We start from the raw sequence: 24254 nt of genomic DNA on the forward strand, positions 1-24254 counted from the left end.
CAAAGAACGTTAGGTACCCTATGACATTTGATTCACTACAAGCATGCAAGGTTCATATAGGACAGTCATCTCCGTATTGTGTGCATATAACCGTACAAAAATGAACTGAAATTAAATCCCAATGGCAATTTAAAAAAGGAAAGCTTGAAAATTAATTGCGTAATTTATTCACTCAGTAACCATTAAAGCAGAGGATGCATGTCCATATTGTAGCAATATACACAGAGAGGCTTTATTTATCTCAAACTACAACTCGCTACGTAAATCCGCTCGGAACATCAAAATGAATACGATGACGTGTTATCCTATAGGTTGTTTGAAAATATAATATTCAAACCTAGAGTAGTGTTGACCAACGCAATGAGCTGCAAGGCAAATTCTGTAGGTGAAGAATCTTTGTTGACGCCGCCATCGAAGAAAATATGTGATTCAAAGTGTCTCTGTCCGACGCTTTGGGCATGATTGATGCGATTGATTGATTCCAATAACTGCCTCATCTCCGCCTCATTCTGTAAGGACGAATCCAAAAAGCATGAATCTTATTGCCAATTAAGGCACATAGAAAAGAAAGAAAGAACTTATTCGCATTTAGCCGATTGGCCATTAGCAAGTATATACACACACATTTGTTACAAACATTGATGAAGACACGTTTAATACATAATGGTATATATATATATATATATATATATATATATATATATATATATATACCCTCATTCCCAAATACACTCATGCATGCATATATACAGGTATACATAATATATGTATATGAATATACCAATACATGTGCTGACATATACCCATTGTGAGAGATACACACGCGAACATAAACATCCATACTTGCATTCATGACAACATTGTATAAAAATACAACACGTTAAGTTTTGACCTGTAAAATACTTCTTTCATCTCATACGAGAGCTTGAACACGAGCATCTTCGGGAGAAGACCCAAACGGTGTCATCAATATATAAGCCGTTATTCGACAGGACAGGCTTTATCTGATAGTATCATATGCACACTATACAATATATATGACATAGTAATGAATGCAATAACAGATGAAAGGACAAGGTAACTTTAAGTAATATTCCTTATATTATTACATTCAAATTAGTGCTCTAAGAATATAATTTCCCAGAATTCTATACTCAATGGTTTTAATGGAACCGAGTAATTTAATAAATTTCAATATACACGGACCTCAACAAACATCCGAGTTTATATTTCTGTCTTAGTGGCTAAAATAATGGCATTTTAAAGCGAAATGACACTCATCTTCAAGCACATTACAATACTTACAAATTCTTTGGTCTAGTCGGTTGCTATGTGGCCTTTTTTTCTCCCTTGTATAGCATGTACAGTATCTATAGCATGTAACGTATGTATGTACAGTATCTATAGCATGTAACGTATGTATGTACAGTATCTATAGCATGTAACGTATGTATGTACAGTATCTATAGCATGTAACGTATGTATGTACAGTATCTATAGCATGTAACGTATGTATGTACAGTATCTATAGCATGTAACGTATGTGTGTACAGTATCTATAGCATGTAACGTATGTATGTACAGTATGTATCGTATGTACAGACATCATTTTTTTAAAAGGACTTTCCCAGTTTTGTTACTTTTACTATATCTAATACTCCTTGCAGCCAAACCGTTGTAACAAATTTTGATATAATCGAGCTCTGGCAGATTATTTGACCCTCGAGTGCCAATTGTGGACAAACGCGTCAGATAGTCGTTGTTTATCTAACGATAAGAATATATTTATGTTGCAAACAGCTTGATTAAGCCACGCGTCCCAAGACCCAAACCATTTAATAAATTCCTGACTAATGATGCCCGGTTTTTCTATGCAGGATGGCTCTCTGTGTCAATAAGTATTAGGCTGCATATTCTTTCCATAAATGATGCCTACTATTGAGGAGTAGAATCATAAGCGAGTCACTTGGCCTTCTTTTGAGACACACTTAACACCCTGGTTGATATTGAGTAATTATTCACATTTGTGAAATATGATTGGCTTTTAGTACTTTAGTGTTCAGAGTAAAACAAGATACACCGACACCATTTGATGGACAGGAAGAGTTAGGTGATTTGTCAATTGTACAAGAACTCTTTCAAACTAACATCAAGTCCAGATGGTGACGTGAGAGAGACCTTATGTTGATATTCTTAAAACAATCACCAACACTGAACTACAGCAATTTTCCAGTTCTGCGTTCCTATAAATATTTTCACAGGGAGACTACAGATAGATGTTTATATTACTAGTCTTAATTTCAGAATGATTACAAATAATTTTTGAAACATATTCTTGACAATGTTACGACGATTTCTTTAAAGCGGAGTTTGCTAAATATCTGTGAAGGTCTCTTACAGGAGGAAGGGGAGTGTTTTCAGACGCACAGAAATGGTAGATACTTCAAAGAATGCATGGCTTCCAAGTACTACATTTTTTTCTCAGTTGGTATCCTCCATCTCAGTTGGTATCCTCCATGTCATGTCCTTCTTACGCGTTCAATACCTTAATATCGATTTTAATAGGTTCGGTGTTTCAGACATTTATGTTTAAGCGTGTTTAAATCACTAAAAGCATGGATGGAAATATATTGTATTATTAAAAATAATGACCGTTTATATAATATTTCAGATCGAGAAAGGATATTTACGAGATAAAGTTAACTTGGTAATATTTGCTTATTTAATATTTAAAGCGTTTAACCTCTCTATACATGGTTGTGCAGATGTACACTTTTGTTCGCTTGGCCTTCTCCCTGGGATCTTCTTGGTATACATCTGTATGCTTATTCCGCTTATCTTGCAGCAACCACTGCTCCAGCAAAACTCCATTGTAGGTTGGAATCCAGAAAAGCTATAAAGTAATTGTCAGTCTTATTGAACAAAATAATTTTTTAATCAATCAAATATCGTATGAGCGTATAATCACAATGCAGATCAAAGGACAAAACTTGTATCGAATAAATCAGAAAAGATACACACACATTAGGAAATTTAATTTACATTAAGTTTACTCATATCCGAAGATCAGCATACCTGTTGAGTTTATCATTCGATGTCGTTCGATTTATACTTTTAAACTTCTGATCAAACTGAATCAGCAAAGTTTGAAGATATAAACATTTAGAATCAAATTATAGCATCAGTAATTTGTGTTTGTTACGACTAGTTGCAATAGAAACTGAAATACACTTTTTTTAAATTCAGCTTTATCAGGTTCCTTGGGTTAGATACTTGTCACGTTCTTCTGAATGTTCTTAAGCAGGTAGAAACAGTACATACAATCTCCACGACCATTTTATGTATACATTTATAATTATATTTCTTGTCAAAAATATACTAAGCAAATCATGATCTGTAGGTGTCTTTACCATGTCTTCTTTCTGCATAATGATGTTCTCACTCCGGTAGACAACCCATCCAACGGAACACACTTGTGCCAGCGTCAAGCAAACCAACGCTGATATTAGAAAAGTCGGTTTCAAGGGTAAACACATGTCTTCGGATGTAATCATAGATTGCACCGACACACAGATGCTGCTAACATACAACAGGATAAACGTCACAGGAGTGGCAAGAAACAATGGAACAGCGAATGCGATCTTTTGCATGCAGGTCGTGCATGCCAGGAAGGCTGAAATACACCATTTATTCTTACTAAATTAGGGAGAACAAAACGTCATGTTTCTATTTCGTGACTTTTACAAGCATAACACGTACACACATGCATGAAACTCATACCGGACTACGAGTTAACAATATGTGATTAGTAAATACAAAAAGGACCGATGGTACAGTTTGATCTTAAAACGTAATATTTGATAGTTTTTCTAAGAAAACAGATACTTGTGTATAACAGAAAAAATGAATAAAAACGTGGGTGCCACTGATATAACTTTCTTAGAAAAATTTACAAGAATACTAAACACAACAAAACATACAGTTATTCATATAGATAATATGAGCAATTGTTAACCAAACACAATTTTTAAAAATCAAAAGACATTCTATCGAACATTAATTTAATCAAATTCGAGTAACCTAAACAAGAAACAACCCTCGTATTTGTTTTAACTGACAACGCTGGTGAAATATTGATGTCAATAACAAATCTCAATGTAAACCCTGACCCATTACGAGAAACAAAACGACTAAAATATATATTTCAATTTTTTTTCTTTAATTTGCATTTGATATTTGAACGGAATTTCTAATACTGTCATTGTAAAAGATAATATTTCAAATGCCGCATCAAGTTTTACAGATTATGTTACACAAAGAATGGGCTAAGGTTAAACATACCCAGCAAATATCCAACAAGGCTGGATGCTGCATTTGCCAAAAAGAAGTAGGCATCTGTCGTCCTGCTTTCCCAGTTCCATGCTTGGTTGAAAAGGATCCACGAGCAATCCGTGCTATGCTTATGTTTCACCGCATATATTGTAGGTCCGATAATAATTATGGACAATACCTTAACAAATGACAACCAAATAGTCAATTTCCATGCTGTATTGACCTTTTGATTGATGGCTTTAGGTATCGGTGTTCCCAGTTGTACATGTGGTTCAAATTCTACATTAGTTTGGTCAGCAAAGGTTGCAGTATTACCATATTCAACAGTACTACCGAAACTTCCACTTCCATACCCAGTTGTGCGAGAACTACTAGAATTAGTCAAAAGATACTGTCTTTCGTCATCGTGTAAAATTTCCCGTCTGACTGAACGAAATCTAGAATTGTCATTCATTTCTAGCATTTCCTTGTGTATTCCGGGAATCCATGAAAGTGAGATGCAAAAAATAGCCACCGGTAAATACCATATCTCCTTAGTGTCCTTATATAATGGATGAAGATTGTCTACTACCTGCCAAATTATCAGGACCGTACCTGCAATTAGCATTAATAAAGCCAACATCGAGAAAACAAGGATGGAAGTTGTGTCGTCTCGGGTTTCACGTCTCCACTTAGATTTGAAACACAACCAAAGATAATATAAAACAGGAAAAATAAAAACACAATTAGATATCAGGACAGATGATGCTGCAGTGCTCATTCGAAACACTTCAAGGACAAAAATACAGAGTCCGAACGACTCCGTTATCCCGATTAATAGGCCCTGAAAAACAAGAAAATAATGATGTGAAAGTGCTGCTCGTAAGTATATTTAACCACTTTGGGGAATTAGTATGCAATAATTAACTTTAAGCACAGTATTCATTACAATTGCAGTTGTTCACTTCCATTTTGAAAAATTTTATTTAATATTTATGAGACGTTATTATATTTATTAACAACCTCTTTTGGACAAATTCAATGTGAATGATAAAACTATAGCCTCGTCGGTATGTGAAAGGATTATCTGGGTTATGTACATCACAGTAAGTTTTCAAAATTAAAAATAGAACATCTTTTTCATATCTAACAAAGTTATTAGAATTTACAACTTCTTTGATATAAAAAGCATCAGATATCACATAGCCTAAATATTTTATATATCTAATACAATCTCTCTCAATGTCTAATTTTACCAGAAATGTATATCCCCTCTCCGAATAATGTGTCAATCTGTAACCACAAACTTACACCTTAAACTCATCTTTCAGTGCTCTTTTTGTTGTTTCTTATTTTTTGTTGTTATTTGTTTCAACTTGTTTCAAGATTATCTCGATATATGTATCTTCAAAGCCCGACGATGTTTCATGGATAAAATTAGCAGGCGCAAGTTCTGAGAAGGGATACAAGATTGCCTACGGTGTAATATTAATTGATGAATTTCGATCTGAAGATATACCATTCCCAAATGCTAAACTGGAACGACGTATTGACTCACAGTTCCATGCTACATCGTTGTTTTAATATCATAAATAATGGAATTCTGAACGAAGGTATTATTCTACACAACTTACTATCAATAATGCCTTCTTTCCTGGCCAGGGGATGTCGCCCCGGAAGAATGCCAGCCAAATACCTCGAAAAAGGTTGAATACATTCGGTATCAAAAGGAGCAAAAGAATCATGCAAAACACACGGGCATTGTCGACGTCGTTTTGGGAAAGGTATTCGCCTGAACATGTGAATTTAGAATTTTCAGTTGTACTGTTGCTTAGAGAATTCGAGAGAGCAATAATAGATAACTTGCTCAGTACCAGGCACGCCAGAAATAACAATCCTATCAGAATCGATAAGAACCACTTGAAGAATACAATCAGCCTGGATGGATGATGATAAACGTCTTCATTTGTATCTTGCTCCCTCTGAACCTGCAACATAAAACGACGATATATCCTTACTGTCAGCAATAAGCTTAAAAAGAAATTTGATACTTTACTTATCATACTGAATTAGGGATAACATAATGTGTATACTTAGAAAAAGGGGTGAATTGAGCCAAATCTGCCTTAATCACACTTTAATTACAAGTACTGCACTATCGCGTAGAACAACATAATTGTGAATTCACTAGTATTCATCGGAGTACATTTTTTTGCAAATCTCGTAGACACTAAACATCAATCATCAAACTATGGAACAAACAAGACTTTTATTTTGGACTTAGTCGTCTTCGCCCCAAAACGTTAAGTACGTGTCAAAATATAATCTTTTAACAAAACTGACACATTAATACACTCCAAAGTTAAATATTTGATGGTACCCACATTCTCCTTCTATAATATAGTCCACTCCGTACATTATGATGCAAAATATTTAAGTTTACTCGGACCCACGCACCTTTGATTTTTCAGATACTGTGAGTAGCTTCTTCATTCGCTCGTTGTCACCACCAGGTAAGCGTCTGTCGGCCAAACTGTGTGCATCGGAGATGGAACTGTCTGGCGTTGAGATAGAGCTGTCATCATTGTGTGTATTGGACATGACTTCGTCTGATTTGAACCTCGTTTTAAGCTTAGATTCCCTGACATACAGCCAACGATAAATTCACAGAAATCTAAAATGAGAGGTTGCATATATAGAGGATCTCAAATGAGTAATGATTTAATATTGAAATTTATTAAACGAATTGAATCCTGTCCAGCTTTTGCCCGCCAAGGCTCGCAAAAGCTGGTCATTATTCAACGAGTTTCATAAATTTAATATTAAATCGGTACTCATTTGGTACTCTTTACATCACATAGTTGTTTATGCAGTAGATTTTATTTAGATGGAAAAAAGAACAAATAATTTCGTTCATTCTAACAGACGTTGCACGTTTCATTTGTTGTGCTTAAAAAATATTTCCATACAATGTTGAACTAGCATTGACGTTTAAAAGCAGACTATACTTTTCTTATAAACTATACATTAAAGAATGATCGTCCTTCCGAATAAAATCATATTTTATCACAGAATGTCCAATGTGTGTGATGTCGCATTGTTTGCTGCACTTGACGATCCATGTTACGTAACCTTAAAGTGTCACTTTCACAACTTAATATTACATTGATATTGCGATATTCATGTTAAAGAAGGTTCGCTGGATGCAGAAATTACCATATTTACTGTAATGTATTTGTGACCGGATATCTGCGGTGCAGAAATTACCATATTTACTGTAATGTATTTGTGACCGGATATCTGAGGTGCAGAAATTACCATATTTACTGAAATGTATTTATGACCGAATATCTGCGGTGCAGAATTTACTATATTTACTGTAATGTATTTGTGACCGGATATCTGCGTTGTTCGATTTGGAACAGCAGACTTCAGAATATGCAAACTAATTTCGTTTTGACTCGGATCGGAATTACATCACATATTTACCGCGTAAATATACAGAGCTTGGATAAACTTCTGTCAGTTTGGACACCGGTTTATGCCCACATTCTTCTGCGAAAGAGGTTATTTTTTTTTATTTCTGTAGGTTAATATTTAAACCGCGATTGTATATAGGGTGGATTCCATGCCACATATAAATCGACACTATTAATCTCCACCTCAGACAAGTAATATTTGTAGTTGTTCGTGTTTTTATTATTTTGTCTGTGGTTTAAGCCGCTTTTCTTTTTATGATATGTTTATATGCCATAACAAACCCCTGTGGGAGTTCATTAGCCATATTAAAACAGACGACACCAATTTCTCCAATTTCGTTTTGCGAATCGATTAGAAAACTGGGGGTTAAACATCTTCATTGAAAACAAAACATTCTAGAAGGTGGTGTTAAAAAGGTTTTTCCACAATCGCCGCCGATCAGTAAAGAGAATACCGCACAATCATTGCATGGGCTTATTTGGACCAATCGGAATCACATAAAGTGATATTTTAGCGTGTGGTGATATACAAAATACGAAACCGTATATACTAGAAGGAAACATTATATAATATGTGATAAATGTGTATTTAATGTCTTCTGAGGACATCTATAATTTTGCTTCTTTATTCTAGTCCGCTTCGACTTTCCCTTTCATGTAACGGCTAAAACCTTAGGCAAATCTAAGAGTACCTGGTGCCAAACGAATGACAATTTTACTATGGTCTCATTGGGTATGGGAAGACTGCAAGAGTTATAGTTGTAAATTCATAAACGAAAGAAGAAGAGCAGCAACAAACAATAAAGACATAAAGTTATTAGAAATATCCGTTAGTCAAGCTGACTAAACAGTTCTTAAGACAAACTCTTGTATCCGAGTGGTCGCACTTGTGCCTGTACATAGACGAACCTTGCTAAGAAAAGAAGCATGTACATATACCCAACTAATCAGGTGCTCATTAAGAGATATACCGTATTGCAGTGTTATATACTTAAAGTAACGTTATCGTGATCTCTTAAGCTTTGCATCAGATATCGTATTTCGACCCTGTATGAGAAAATAAGGTCTATTACGAACTTTTTCAACAATTTAACCTACTTTTTGCGACCTAATCAGAGTAGGGATTTAAACTGAATATAATATACAATATCATAAATATATTTAAAATGAATTCCTTGTTTGTTAGGTTTTTTATTTCATTATATATTGTTGTAATGTTACATTATATCTTGGACTAAACCTTGTCCAAAATCATTTTGGTTTTCTACATGATCTGAATTATTGTGTTCTTTTAGTTCTCTAAACAACTAATATGTAACTAGATATTCTGTATGTGCATGGGTTTAATATTAGTACCATTATTAATAGAAGTAAAAGTGCTTTTGAGGTCAGGTTCTAGGTTGTTGGGATTCCCCTGGCGTACCTGACAAAGGCCGGGTTATATATTGTAATATTAATAACAGACTTCTTAACTATAAATAACATTTTATTATGTAAACATTACGAAAGATCTAAACGGTTATTTACCATTGGGTAATATTTTTGTAGAAAATGCTAATTGTGACATGAGGTAAAGTAGAGTACTACATGATCTTGTCACTGAAAAGGTGTTCGTTCGTGCTTTGAGAGCTAGAAGAATCAGTTTGTACTATTTTTGTGTCCGGTAGTTCATTTGGACTGGAATTTGTTTCTTCAAATTATTCAATTCATGTGATTTGTATCTAGATATACAAAGTGCTTATAAAAATGAAATTCGTAGACAGAGACATTCAAACCTAGAATTATATTACTATGTTTCATAAATATGTTGTCACATCGAAACTTTACCAGCCATCACAGACACATCAGCATTTTCATCGTTATCCTTCATTTGAATTTCCACCAACGTTTATTCAGAACTATTATTATAGGACTTATGTCTGTAAGTCTGGGATTATTTTGGGAATTAATTCGCAATACTGTAAGTTCTTTCCTTTTGCTTTGTATTCCATGTGAACAGATTATCTGTTGAATCTTATTAAGCTTGTTGCTTTTTACTCTTTTGTTTTCAGGGTTATTGTTGCTCCGACTTTATTCACAGTATTGCATGAAAATTATCAACTTTTCAATTTCCAATTTATTTTAAATAAAGTCTTGAAATACAAAATTATAATGTTTAATACTATTTCAAAATAACCTCGTCAAAAGCAGGAAAGTAAATTAAAAAATACAAGGCAAAGCAGACGATGAAGGCAATTATCTAGCACTCATTTGATTGTTTTACACAATAAGATCAATAGCACATTAATATGTTGATACCTTTTCCAAGCAGAAAAGTGTGTACTGCACTTTTAGTGCGTTTGTTGTGCAGCCGACCGTAGGACAGATGTGTCAAACCATATAATAAAGAAATAAAAAAATGTATTAAAAAAATATTAATACAAGTATAATGAATTTAAATGTATCTCTTTCCTTTAAAAGAATATACAACTATATGTAATCTTTATATGTGACTATGAAACAATTGAAGCAACTGCATATCATAGCGGCAGCTGAAACGTGATATAACTAATTAAGCATCATTCACAGCTAAGAATCACTCCGTTATTTATTATCTGCAGTATATAATACAAGCAGATCAAAGATACTCAAAATACAAATAAGCTCTGTTATAAAGAAAGAATATAAAATGTCTGCATAAAATGCAAGTGATACCAACAACAACAGTAAAGTGACAAATCTGCTGCGTGTGAATAATGTAGCAGGCTCACTCAGAGGTTACATGTAACAACTACACTTAGAAAACATGAAAACATATGTGACCAAGGCACATGTGATAAAACGGCTAACTAACATGGGTTGTGTCAGGTCACGCAATCACTGTATGTACACGTTTCGCTCAAGTAGAAGTCATGTGTAAAAACAATATCTTAGACATTGTATACCTCATTGACCACAAACACGTTTAATAACCGGATTTTCTGACAGATCGTACTGCTGTATTCATGATTGAACTGGAAAGTAAGTGTGCGTTTGATACTGGTACCCATTAGGAAAGCCTTTTCACTGATACGTTAATCATTAGAGTAACCCGCCAGCGTAGATTACTTTAACATGCTGGTTTGGTCTGCTTTCTTGAATAGAAATGTCAGCCTCCTTCTCATCAAAAATGCCACATTAACGGTTGTACTTTCTGTACAGTAATTTCCGTTAGGGATGCTAAGCTAATAGTAAAGCTCTGCATTTTTGTAAAGCATTGTTTTTAAAAGGTAGCAAAGGCACAATTAAGCGTGCAAAAAATGCATTCAATGGTAAACTGGCAATAATAATTAGCAGTGTTTACATGTTGCAGGCAGGGCGTAATGCTGCAAGCTTAATTGGGCTGACTAACTTGTTTCTTTCAGTCGACATCTGTCTATAGGTAACATTTCTGCCGTTTATTAGCCGGACGTGCTAAAGCATTCAGCAATACAGGTTTAATGGTTGCAGCATAACAAGTACATGTGTCATCTGTTAGTCAATTGTAAAATTTTAAGTGAATATAGGATAGGTCAATATCACCATTTCTCCAACCACCATGACTGAAGTTGCATCAATTGACATTTTAAACAACTTCCACAAACATGTCGGCCGGCAATGGATAAAGAAGGTATAATTGCTTCATGATAAAGAGAAGTAATATTACAATTACTTTACTCAGGATCTTGGTAAAATTACTATCACATCTTTCTTGTGGCCAAGGACATTCTTTTGGAAAGCTAATACTTATCCGGAAAGGGTTTTGTGGGTCATATTGGATATAGTCAATACCAAGCCATTTTATGTTGTCACAATCTAGTCTTAATGTCATTTCATCAGCTTTAAAAACAGAACAAAAGTGTTGCCTTTCGACAAAATGAACACAACAACAGCGTTGACAACAATTGTGAACTAATACATTTTCTTTGAATTAAAGCGTTTCTTTCTGTGATAGTAGCATTTTGTGGGTCTTCCTGTTCTTACCTTAAATCATCACCTTTGGCTTTTTAAAATGTCTTATCTAAGTTTATTAAGTTTTCAGTTAAGTTCAACTCCACGTACACCTTGTGGTTGTTGTGAAATTAGTTTTTGCGTTTCTGTGCTAACGCTGTTTTCATTTTTATTTAAGTCTTGCTCGCCTCCTTCTTAATTTCAAATATCGTGTCTAAGTTAAGTCAGTATTGTTTAGAATGTTACAAACGTTACGTGAAAGTCATATTTTATGAAGCTTTAATTTCTGAAGAAAAAAATGTTGCTGAAGATGAAGCAGTTAATGATATAAACAAAAGAAGAGGACAGCACCAAACTTTTCATTCTTTCAGATCGCAACTTCATTATTCATAAATCATGAACCGTATTGATTAGTTTATTTGACTATGGCAAATGCATATTCATTCTATCTAATACGTACATACTAACTTTTTACTATAATACCAACAACATCATTGATTCAACCGAATCCCGCTCCAAGTCCAAATAATACCAAGCCATGTACGCTAGCAGTCGTAAGTTCATCCACCCTTTGGCATATACATTCTCTTTCATTAAGACGCGGCAAAAGATGTGCTGCATAACAGTGCAAAATCATTTTCCCAAAACTGCACCTTTGGATGTCTACTTCGCCCCACCCACATCTCTTCCGTTGAATAATATTACATTTTTGTCGATTCCCCAGCAAATCATCTCGTTTCCAGAATCGATCAATTAAAATCAAGGCCTCGCCTCTTTATCACAAGTTCATGTACACACAGGTGGTTTCAAATGTGGCGACATTTTTAGAGTTACTCTGGCAACAGCTGATCTCACCAAAACTTCAGATAGCATGTTATATATACTTGCCCAAACCAGTGCCATGAAACCACCACAAACGAAGTTTAGCTTGTAGTTATTAGCTTCTGCAATGAAGAAATAAAAAGAAAGACCAGGCGTGAAAGAGTTAAATTTTAAATTAGGAAACAGTCTGAAATTTTAAACAATCGCTGTGTTATGTAAATCCAAAACAATTCAAACTGTGCCAAAATAAACATTAAAACAATATTAGCGTCCAGTACAATGGCATGCCATACTGGAAAGACCTTTTTAGTGTCATTAGATTGAACAAAACTTGGGCTGCCTCCTATTCAGGAGATATAATCTAAATATCCGTTTGAATTTGTTGTTGAATGAAAGACAACAATATATGGCATAGGTGATATTGCGATTACAACAATTAACAGAACTGAATCGTTTGACCAGCCGGTAGACGAGGACAAGACACGATTTACGCCAGTGGGAGGCAAATATGATATATTTGTTGGCACATTGAAAAGGTCTTTCAGAAAGAATGTATTGAAATCTGATGCAAATGTACAGATACGATGTAATGGAGATCGTACTAACACTGATACAAGGTTATATTCTATTGACATTTCAGTTCAGTATTCTGATTACAGCTTTCACATTTATGCGAAATGAAAACGCAATTCCGAACTTATAGTTTCTAACGGTAACTGTCTGAAAACACTAAAGCAACGCTTTGTTTGGTAGGTTCCTTACAACAAGTGGAACGGGAATTTTAATGATATTGAATTGTGAATATTTATTTATTTCAGGTAACCAGAAAACCAGAACCAGCTTTTTACCCACTGTTATTTGTAGACTTATCTGCATGATTCTTTCTTCCCTTGTTAAACATTTTTTATTTACGTGTGTTGACATTATGGTGGCTGTCATTTGCGTGTTTAATTAATGCGTTAGTAAAGCTTCAAAGCAGAATTCGGAAAGCTCGTCGCCAAAGATAATGTTTTCTAGAGAACGATCCCCGACGTAGGTGCATTTGAGGTTCTGACACTATTTCAAAATAATGCTATGCATATATTTGCTATACATGATTATTTCAAAAGCAACATTGAACGGCATTTATACCTGTCTCTACGGATTTCTTACGCACAATCATAACGAAAAACACAACAGAGTCCTACTTTGTGTTACGATCCTATGCTCTTAAACTACGTAAGGGAAAGAAGAAAAACAATCAAGATTCGTTAAAATAAAATAAAAAATGTATTTCCCATAAATGTGAAAATTTGCTAGTAATTTAAAGTATTGTGAATTAAATTCCAAATAGTCCTAAAGGTTATATCGCAAGTCCACAAATATAGTGTTCCGCATGAATTCTAATATAAAATGTGTTGATGTAAAATAGCCTTGAATATATTGATATACCAACATTATTGACGCATGGCAATGCCATAGTCCAGAATGACTTTGAATGAATTCGCATTCATACCAAAAACGTGTTTTATTTAAGGAGTGCTATGCATTTCTAATGAATAGTTTAATTAATTATTCTCCAATTAAATTGAAACACAACGAATAATGATTCCACGAAGACTTATAATAAACAAGGAAGCAAGCCTTTGTTTAAAACTTTGGCCTTATGTGAAAACCTTAGGCGGAATAAATTTAACAGTGTGTGGATCATTTCCCATCAAATTCGTAAGCAATTCATTTCTTAAAGCCTCTAAGGTCAAAATGCCTATATGTTTATAAATAATATCTTAAAGTAATAATCACAATCACTGGCAAAAGTGGCCTTTAACTTCTCAAAAACCTCCTACATTTTGACAGACCAATGAAACTTGCATGTCTTATTTAATAAAATTTTCTGAGGCTCAGCGATTACGGAAATATATGAGCAAAATGTCCTCAAAGATTCAGCAACACCAGAAAATCACATCAGTTGCTTTTTACTGAGAATTTAGAGATAACCTTGACCTTAAATTATACAGGTTTAACTTGATAATGTCGTACAATATGTTCTAAAAAATGTAACACAAGCAAGGAAAAACTCACGTTTACATAAAGAAATTGTAAACTTTGCATCACTTTGCCAAGTATTGATGCAGATGATAACGACATTAATGTAATGTCACAAATATCTACATCAGATGCTTTTATGTTCATTAAACTTTGAAATATTTACCAAGATATTTTCATATCAAATTGCATTACTTTATGTTAATAAAGTCCAACTGAAGTTGAAAATGTCGAATTATTTTTTGCTTCTCCCTCGAGTGGAATGTGTAATTTTTATGAATATATGTATCATATATTAATTTATAATAGAGTTTTTATTTACGTCATTTTTGTTAATGACAATATTATTGTGGCTTGGGATTTTAGCACTATAGAAAGCATTTTAAAGGTGATGTCACGTCGCTTGTAAGAGTACAGGTACAATACGGCGTGAAATCTCCATTTATAAATCAAGGTTATTGTCAAGTACACGTCAACAAATATTTCGGTCAATGTAGGCCAGCACATAAGTTGAAGGGAGCCCACGTCAACATCACGTGATCTTTGGAGGACATCTGTACTACATAGATATCATACATGCCTTGACTGTTTATTGGCTAAATAATTGAAAAAGTCAGACCATGACTGTTAAGATATTTCACAGTACCGAAAAATTTAAATCTGGAATCTTTCTAGGGATTCAGACTTGTTTATTAGATGTGAATTAGTGAATATATGTAGGAATTTAAGCGCATCGTTTTACATTATTTCTTTATATTCCAGTTCTTTAAGAGTCATTTATTATAATTAGTTCGATGAGATTGCCGAGTCGAACACATTTGCTTGAAAGAGAATGAGACTTCCTGAATTATATTGAAACGACTCGTGTACTTGGATATTTAAATAATTATGTGAGATTATATGAAATATGCAGGACATTAGTGACATTCAACTTTCACTGCATTACCTTGATGTAAAAAATTTGGATAATAGAACCGTGTTTCTTCAGTGGTATTAGAAGAGCACATAAGCACGTTATAACCTTCAACTGGAGTACCTTTGGATAATTGTAAAATTGGTAGTATGTTTAGAAATTCTAGGAATTCAAACACTGAGTTTCTTTTAATTCTTTCACTTAGTTTGATTTTATATTTTAACGAAATAAATTCCTGTTTTAGGAAAGCTGAATTTTTATTGGGATGTACTTTTTCTTGTTACATAGTTTGAGCCCCTATCACGTAACATCAGAATCGTTTCAAAAGGGCAAACTTTGTGACAGTTTGCATTTCCATTTTTGTAAATGTAGTTGTTGAATCCTTGGCACGGAAAATGAATCTCTTGTGATTATGGTGTTCACTATTCTATGGTCAGTAAGCATACCGAAATTATTATCTGGTTTCGACATAAGAAGACATGGTGAACTCCAGTTACCTTTCCTTGGTGTGAAGAAATCGTTCTCCAGTAAATACCAACGTTTCTTTTCAAACGTTACTGCTTGGTAAGATTCGTCTTATAAGGTTGCTATTTCACATGTATAGACTACACAATTTCAACGCCATGGTAGATGTTATTTATTCGTGTTTGGAGCATCTGGAAAAGGTGACCATCTTCTCTTGTAACTGTTTTAATTCTCTCCTTTGGTATGGCTCTAGATATGAGAGTTTCTGTCCAGACGGAATGTTTTAAATTACTAAGATTGATGATTAACAGGGCTATCTCTAACAAAATACCCCTTCCAATTATTTATATGACAAGATTGTTTCTGTTTCCTTCTCCCAGGAATGTTAGTGTTATAATTTGTCACTTATTTTCTTTCAAATACATAAAGAGGATTCTGAGACGGGGAGGTGAATAAGACCTCTACCATCAGGCACGACTAGTTGTTAATATTTCACGAGCATTTGACAACCTATATTTGAAATCAGAGATATGATACAGACGATTAATTTTTGAGTTTTTATACAAAACAGGTTTCTCTTTTAACAAATTCAACGGTCCATGGATATTATGTGCACTAACGTTTTCACGTGACTCAAGTAAACATATTGTTGAACTGGTTCCATATCAGCAAACAAAGCTAACTAACACCATCATCCCAATGTTTTCCTGTATCAAAGTAATATGTCCGAATCATATTCTTTAAAATTGTATGACATCATTCCAGCGCCCCTTTGATTTACGGCTGATAGGCAGAAGATTTAATTGTTAGATACCTAATTCATAACTACCTTTCTGAAGATTCCAGATATAATAGTTGACCCTTGATAAAGATTTGACAGATTTGGGAGGGATAAAATTTTTATTAAAACAAATTTTCATGAAAGCTTTAAATATGGTTTAGTTCCAATATTCCTAAAGGAATTGCTTCTGGGTATCTTCTGGATGCACAGATAATGGTTAACACGTATTAGTTGTCTGACTTCGTCTTAGGCAAGAGAACGGCATAATCGACCAATATTTTGCTCAGTGTTTCGTCAAATTCAGGAAGATGTTGCCGATAAGCCTTACGTATCTGCTGGTTGGCTTTCCTATCGTTTCACAAAACGTGGCAAGATCTACAGTATCTAGAATTTTAATTTTCCTGACATAAACATTATTTAAGATCTTGTGACGAGTATTATTGACAAATAATGAGCAATGGAGTTGCATGGGCTGGACAAAGAATGTCCTGTCAATAGCAATAGCAGTTTGAATGATCACTCATCACTCGTCAACATCGGGTACCTCAGATAATCTTCATGTTTTCATAAGGGCCCCATTTTTCACAACATAACAAACTGGTATACGTCTGTTTACAGTTTCGTATAGTTGCTCTGTGAAACAAACAAGATAACGTAGGATCTTGTTCCTTTCGACGACAAATGATTGTCTTTTGCTGCCCCGATTCGGTTCGATAGAAAGGGTAGTACAAAGAGATTCACCATAATCATTTTGGTACATCAATACTATGATCAAGAGTTACCTCTTCAAAAGACAGGAAAAAACGTATATCATCTAAGGGAACAATTTCCTGTTCAAATCATTCTCAGTGGCTCTTTTTGCCAACTTGTTTTCAGTGCTCTTTTTGCCATACTTCTGGTAACTAAACAAGCAGGCTGTACATCACGTATTTCAATTTCAAAAGGATAATTTTTATATCCAAATAATACTTGGTAGTAACACCTGGATTAACCACGACCTTATCTCCAGCTAGGTCACTGCCTAGTAATAAACGAATAACTTCGATAGGTAAAGACAACATCTATCCAGCTGTCACAGGTCCTGAAAATAAGTCTGAGGCCACATTGACACACTAAGAAGGAATATTAACGAAGCCGCACTCTTCTCCCTGAATAAGAATACTTTCTGATCAGCCCTATCAGAGTTTTGAATCCTACACGCCGTGCCAGAACACGATTCGGAAATACTCGTATGAGACTGAAACTAGTTTTTACCAAAATTCTCATGAGTAAAATACTTATTGACGAATAAATATTTGTGAGTCATGGAATAATCATCAGCTGTAAGAGCAGCATGTTCTAACGTTTTCACCGTTTGCACACCAAGATAGGTCTTGGCGTCAATATGGACGCAATTCCTGAACCCTTCAATTAGTAAGAGTTGTCCTGGACTAGTTTAACCTCTATCATCCTTATTGACAAAACACCACATTTCAAACAGGGTTTCTTTTTACTTTACAAATTCGAAATAGATCTGTCCGGCTTCTTTCCTTCAATTCCAAAACCTTTGTCAATATGCCTCAGGTACATACTCATACACCTTCAATATCTATTTTAACCAACTCTTTATCAGCATGATGATGTTCTGACAGTGAAATGTAAACTTCACGAGCTTTCGAAGTAAGTGCACTCTGGAATAATAAAGTTCAATACTCTCTTGGTCATTAGATGTTTTGAATAATGTTCTCAAAATACGAATTTTTTTTATCTACATCTTTTTCTCCAAAAAGGGTACTAACATATTATTTATGGTAACATCAAAACCTTAGGTTGGGTGTATAATGGGCTGCATGTGCTCTGATGGCCAGTCCTTATTCTTTGAATTTCCAGAACATTTGCAATTGTTTTATTTAATTATGAAACTGAGCTTTCTTAACTCTAATTCTAAAACTTTTCCGTCAATATTCTAAAACTTTTCCGTCAATATCATATCAAAACCAGAGACAGACTTACTAATCAACCCGAACCACTTGTACTAACAAAACAAATTCCTACTAAATGCAGGACCAAATTATTTTTTATTTCCGCCTTTCTAAAATATGTGTTTACTTCCAAAAAAATAAAATACTCAACCAGTTAGTCTTTTGTAACCTTTCCTGGATAGGATGTTCAAAAATGTTCACTACTATAGCTGATATTGTGACTTCTTTTTGGATTCACTCAATATTTATTAATACGTAAGATTATTGTTTTTACCAGGATCAATGCTAATTCCGAAATATAGTCAATCTATTTAAAAAAAAAAAATTCTAACGGATCCCAAATATTTTAAAGACATCTGTATAATGAACTAATGAACCAGACCTCAATTTGTGTTAGGACGGTTTTATAATAAGTACAGAACGAAGCGAAATAACACCATAAAGTCAGCCATAATTTATTTCCGTCGAATACAACGTGAAAATTTAAAATGAACATAGAGTATTGTGAATTCAACCTAAACAGTTCTAAAACTAGTATCATACTTCCAAAAACATAGTGTTCCGAATGAACTCCAATCTGGAATACGATGTTTTACTAACAATAATAGAGTCCAAAATGTCTTCGACTGAATTCCCATTAATCCCAAAATTATATTTTGCGCAATAATCATGAAGTAACTCCAATGCAGAATTAAATAATTCCTCTTAAATTATACCTGAACACAACTAAATGTGATTCCACAAAGACTGATTTATAATAGGAATTAGGACACTGTTCACAACTTCAACGTTATATAAAAACGTTACACACAATAAGATGGCCAGGATATGAGTTACTATCCCATCAAATTCGTATACAAGTTCTTTTCTAGAAGCCTCCAAGGTAAAAGGCGGTGCAAATATGTTTACAAAAATTATCTTAAAGTACAACCCACAATTATGGACAAACGTTAGCTACCTATATAGTTTATAAAAAAAATGACGATTAGCTTAAACTACAACGTAAATCAAGAACACAAGTTACACACACGCTATAGGTATGCATAATATTAGATTCAAGATTGCCTTCACGAGCTGATGTTATTAAATCTTAAAAATATGAGTGGTCTAATACAATCACTAACTTACTAGTTGTGCCTAAGAATACCATGTAGTGGAATATTCACTAGGGACAAAAAGGAGTTTGCTTCAAACTTCAGAAAGCAGGACGTCACCGCGGAATTTCTTGTTGTTGTTGTTGTTGTAGGGTTTAACGCCATTTTCAGCACACTATAGGCTATACATGGCTGCCAGCATTAATGGTGGAGGAATAAACCGGGAAAATCCCCTGAAAGAACCACCCACCCTCGAGAAGCTACTGACAAACTTTCTCACATACCTACATTGGCTGAATCCGAGACTCGAACCCACACAGGCAGAGGTGAGATGGCAGTGATCCGTAACGGAGAGCGCTTTAGACCACTCGGCCACTCGGGGCCCCAGAATATCTTGTAGTAAGGTCATTCTTTGCAAATACACACAGGAAGAGGCTGATAATAATTTCCCTGGTATGCAATAAAGAAGCAAATAGTTGAACCCAGATTGCGTCTTTTCTTTGCTATGATGATGCAATCTCAAGGTGCTCCCTGTAGAACTGGATATTTGTATACACATTTGATTGACATCTGCCGTGGTTTATATAATCGCAGTAGTGCACGCAGTTTACTTCTTCACGGTGTTTTCAATCTCATAAACATACCCCACTTACAACTGCCTATACATTGTGTGATTTGGTGCAAATGGCTAGCTGCGACAGAAAATATTTGCCGTAATTTGCCGTAATTTGTCGTAATTGACGGTTCTAATTAAAATCGTTTCGCGAATTTAGTTGGATTATTTTATTATGAAAATATATCACCTCAAGGCATTGATAACCGACTTAATACTCAACTTGGTGGAGCAAACACGAGAATCTTAGGAAACGCCGATGGTGATCACAACCCCTTGCATACAGTAGCACATTACATCAATAAAGGTCTCAGAGTAGCAAAACATCATCATATAAATGGTATTTACATAGGGCCAAAACATTCTACCTCACAGCGAAAACATTTTTACAAACAATACTTACCCAATCCCAACCCCGAATGCAAAAACATTTTTTAAAAATGCACATCAACCCCACCCCCCTTCAAACAATTGTACACAATTTCACCACCATTGAACCCCGCCCACTTTCAATAAAATCGTAGAAAAGTGGCCCATTTGCCTTCCATGACGTGAACATCAACACTATCAGTGCTCAGATATTCGAGTGAAGAAGATTATTTGTATATGCCCTTCACACGACACGAAATCTTATAACCGCAGTTACCACGACATACCTTCATAAACGAGAATAATGTGCAGATCATGCCCTGTCTAACGATAGCTACATAAAAAGCTTCTCGTACAAAGCTAACAAGTTGGTGGAGAAAGCCGACGTTTATAATTTAGTAGCGGTTTTGAAGTCAGGACTTCTTTGACACCAGTGTTAGTTTACCACTATAAGTGTATTAGGTATAATTTTACAAAATGTACTTCCTTGTTTTAATACACATGTGGCTTCAATACTGGGTTTGAAATGTATAATACTGTTGTGAATTGTTAAGATTTTCTCAATGTTCGTCTGCTAGTGACTTTTTTATTGTTCACAAACATTCTTTCACTAAAAATATGTGAATTTAAATATGTGAATTTAAATATGGAATTCCCATAACTAGGGACATAATAAGTTAGTATATTTGTGTGTCATTAGATATATAATGTTACGTTGCATTCAGTGCTTATGATGACATGTGATTTATGGTATTACGTAGTATAAGGCTCCATTAAGTTTTTACGATGACATTAAATATTAGGTGTTAAGCAATCACACCGCTAATAGAGGGGCCCCGAGTGGCCGAGTGGTCTAAAGTGCTCACTGTTCCGGGTCACAGCCATCTCACCTCTGTCTGCGTGGGTTCGAGTCTAAGGCTCGGCTAGCGTGAGTACGTGGGAAAGCCTGCCAGTAGCTTCTCGTGGGTCGATGGTTCTTCCCTGGGTTTTCCAGGATTCTTCCTCCACCAGGTATACTGGCCGCCATGTATAGCCTATCTTGTGCTGAAAAATGGCGTTAAACCCTAGAGCAAGAACAACAACAACACCGCTAATATATGGTTACTGTACAAGCTTCTAATCAAACGACTACCCAACCTTCGATAAAGGTTTATTTGCCTTTTAAAAAAAAAAACGTTTTAGCTGTCTCTATTCTCATAGCCACAGGCACTGCATTGTTTATCTCAAGCGTTTAAACCCTCCACCTTTTGTTTAGAATTGATTGCGAGACAATAAAAAATAAAAATAACGTACAATGATATCATAAATCGATTGGGTATTATTTGTGACTTTAGATACAATGATATACCAATTAGTACTATACAAACTGGAATAATGTAAATTGTTATACTTGTTTTATTCTCCATTGAAAACAGTGAATTTTGATTTAATTTAATTAAGATCCCCCATACCGTATTCGACATTAAACGGTTTTCTTTACAGCTGTTTAATTATGGTATCCAGAAAACTCAATAATGACAAACTTTTGAATTTTCGTAAGCGTGCCTTAAATGTATAATGCTGTTGCTGGTTCTTTTGTCACGTTTATATCACAAATAAAAGTAAATGTGCATGTGTTTCGTCTCTGATTTTTTACGTGATTACATCCTTTCTTGCCAGCTAACAGTGTCGATGCTCTGAAAATGTAAGTTCTATTCATTTATTTTTGGATACGAATGCCATTACTCGAAATTATCATGTCAAATGATAATGTGCTATGTTTGCACTTACTAAGTCTTACACAATAAAAAAATGCAGACAAATTTGAATACTTGTGTACATTGCATAAACTAGTTATCACCATGCATTGAAATTCCCAAGTGTGTGTGTGTGTATATATGCAAGCATCGTATGTTCACAATAAAGAAACATTTTCGATGAGAGAGAGAGAGAATTTAAATTTCTAACCTCGCACAATGGCTCTCCATGGAAAAGTGAGTCCAGTGGTAACTCAGCCAGTATGTCAAACGTCGATGCTTAGGACCGAAAGCGACAATTAATATGAACTGAAACTCGATATACAAATGTCCGTCACGTAGACAAATATGGATGACTCAAAACTATAGTATTCGGAATTCTCGCTGGGTATATAAAGTTGTTTGCCGTGTCATTATATGGTATGCAATATAATCTGCTCGACACTTTTTTCTTTTTTTACATTCCCTCTACGATCATTTGATAGCACAACACTGGTCTCTAGATTAAGCGCGTTGCAATACCGCACGACTGAGTCTCGATACCTGTTATGGATTTCTGCATAACAATGAGACTGATGTGCTACATTCATCTTTATTTATATGTTATGACATGATATATGGGTAGAAATATGCTTCCTAGTTGTGATCACAACCGTCAACACTATTTCATGTTGAATACTTTGCTTTGACATTTTTGCTTGGGTTTGTTATCATTTGCTATGAATTGCCTCATTTGCCACAGTGCGTTGTTAAGCTCGACGTGGCTAAAATTACTTCGTAACCTGGAACTATAAATATTCTTGCCACACTGGGCATGCGTTACGCAGGCAATGAATGCGGAACCTTTTAGTTCTTTAAAGCAGTTAAATATTTAATTTTTTTTTACATTTGTAATACGTACGTATTTGTCGACAAACTTCTTGCATATAACAAAATGGACTTTAACGCTAAGATAGTCGTTAGTTTTCGTGGCACGAGATATCCTTGTTGTGTCGTAAGCACCATATAAAAACCTACCACTCCAGGATGTTATTGCATCCAATTAGATTTATTCATGATTTCAAATGAGAGTTTATTTAAATTATGGGTATGCGAATAGTATATGCATTGTATATTTTATTTTGACTTTTTTTTATTATTCAGCATAAACGTTATATCGCGTACCACTTAATCAAGAAGAAGAGTACGAACACATCCTGTCCACATAAACTATCGTAAACAAAATGTCTGTTCTGTAAGCGTAGTGTTTTATTCACGACTTTACTTTTATATTCACCAAATTGTATTTTGCAAATACCAGTCTCAATACAGGAGTAGTGTCATTAAGCCGATTTGGGACTTTTCTGAATCTTCTATGTCACATCCTCTATCCTCCATGACTTTTTTTTACTTATGTAGCAAGCAAGCCACAAACCATGTGCAACCCATGGATTATTGACATCAATAATCAATAAAAGTGAAGTGGCCGAAGCAAATATCGAGAGTCATAAAATGACGCAGAGCACCTACCTGCAAAACAGCCAGTGAAGCTACTACGGTAGACTTTAATTGTTTGTAAACCCCCTACGCAGTTCCTCATCTGTACTCTGAGGTGTCAGTGATTTTCAATTTCTAACAACACAAACTCGAACTTGGCAACACCAAAAAAAATTGTTGTATCATCGATGGCCTCCGAGTACAGTTTGCTAACGGTGCTGAGACTACTTTGTGCCTCTGCTTGTTACTCTGAATAGAAAC

At 34.7% G+C, this 24254-nt stretch overlaps 1 protein-coding gene across 2 annotated transcripts in view; it reads right to left on the bottom strand.

The window, feature by feature from the left end:
• Positions 1–23079, bottom strand: part of LOC149796016 (uncharacterized) — a 95096-nt gene extending 72017 nt beyond the window's left edge. Inside the window, exons 1-7 of one of the 2 annotated variants that reach the window (XM_089965931.1) lie at positions 22729–23079; positions 6769–6985; positions 5946–6299; positions 4342–5155; positions 3411–3673; positions 2744–2893; positions 338–509 (exon numbers count right to left, since the gene is read on the bottom strand). In XM_089965931.1, coding sequence (XP_089822057.1) covers positions 338–509; positions 2744–2893; positions 3411–3673; positions 4342–5155; positions 5946–6299; positions 6769–6912 — 1897 coding nt within the window. In that variant the 5' untranslated portion in view covers positions 6913–6985; positions 22729–23079. Of the gene's footprint in view, positions 1–337; positions 510–2743; positions 2894–3410; positions 3674–4341; positions 5156–5945; positions 6300–6768; positions 6986–10088; positions 10248–22728 lie in introns of those variants that run through there. The other variant, XM_089965932.1, reaches the window with a different exon arrangement.
• Between the last annotated feature and the right edge of the window lie 1175 nt (positions 23080–24254).

Source organism: Sinohyriopsis cumingii, chromosome 7, assembly GCF_028554795.1.
Source record: "Sinohyriopsis cumingii isolate HCF-2022 chromosome 7, ASM2855479v2, whole genome shotgun sequence".
Classification (NCBI taxonomy): Eukaryota; Metazoa; Mollusca; class Bivalvia; order Unionida; family Unionidae; genus Sinohyriopsis; species Sinohyriopsis cumingii.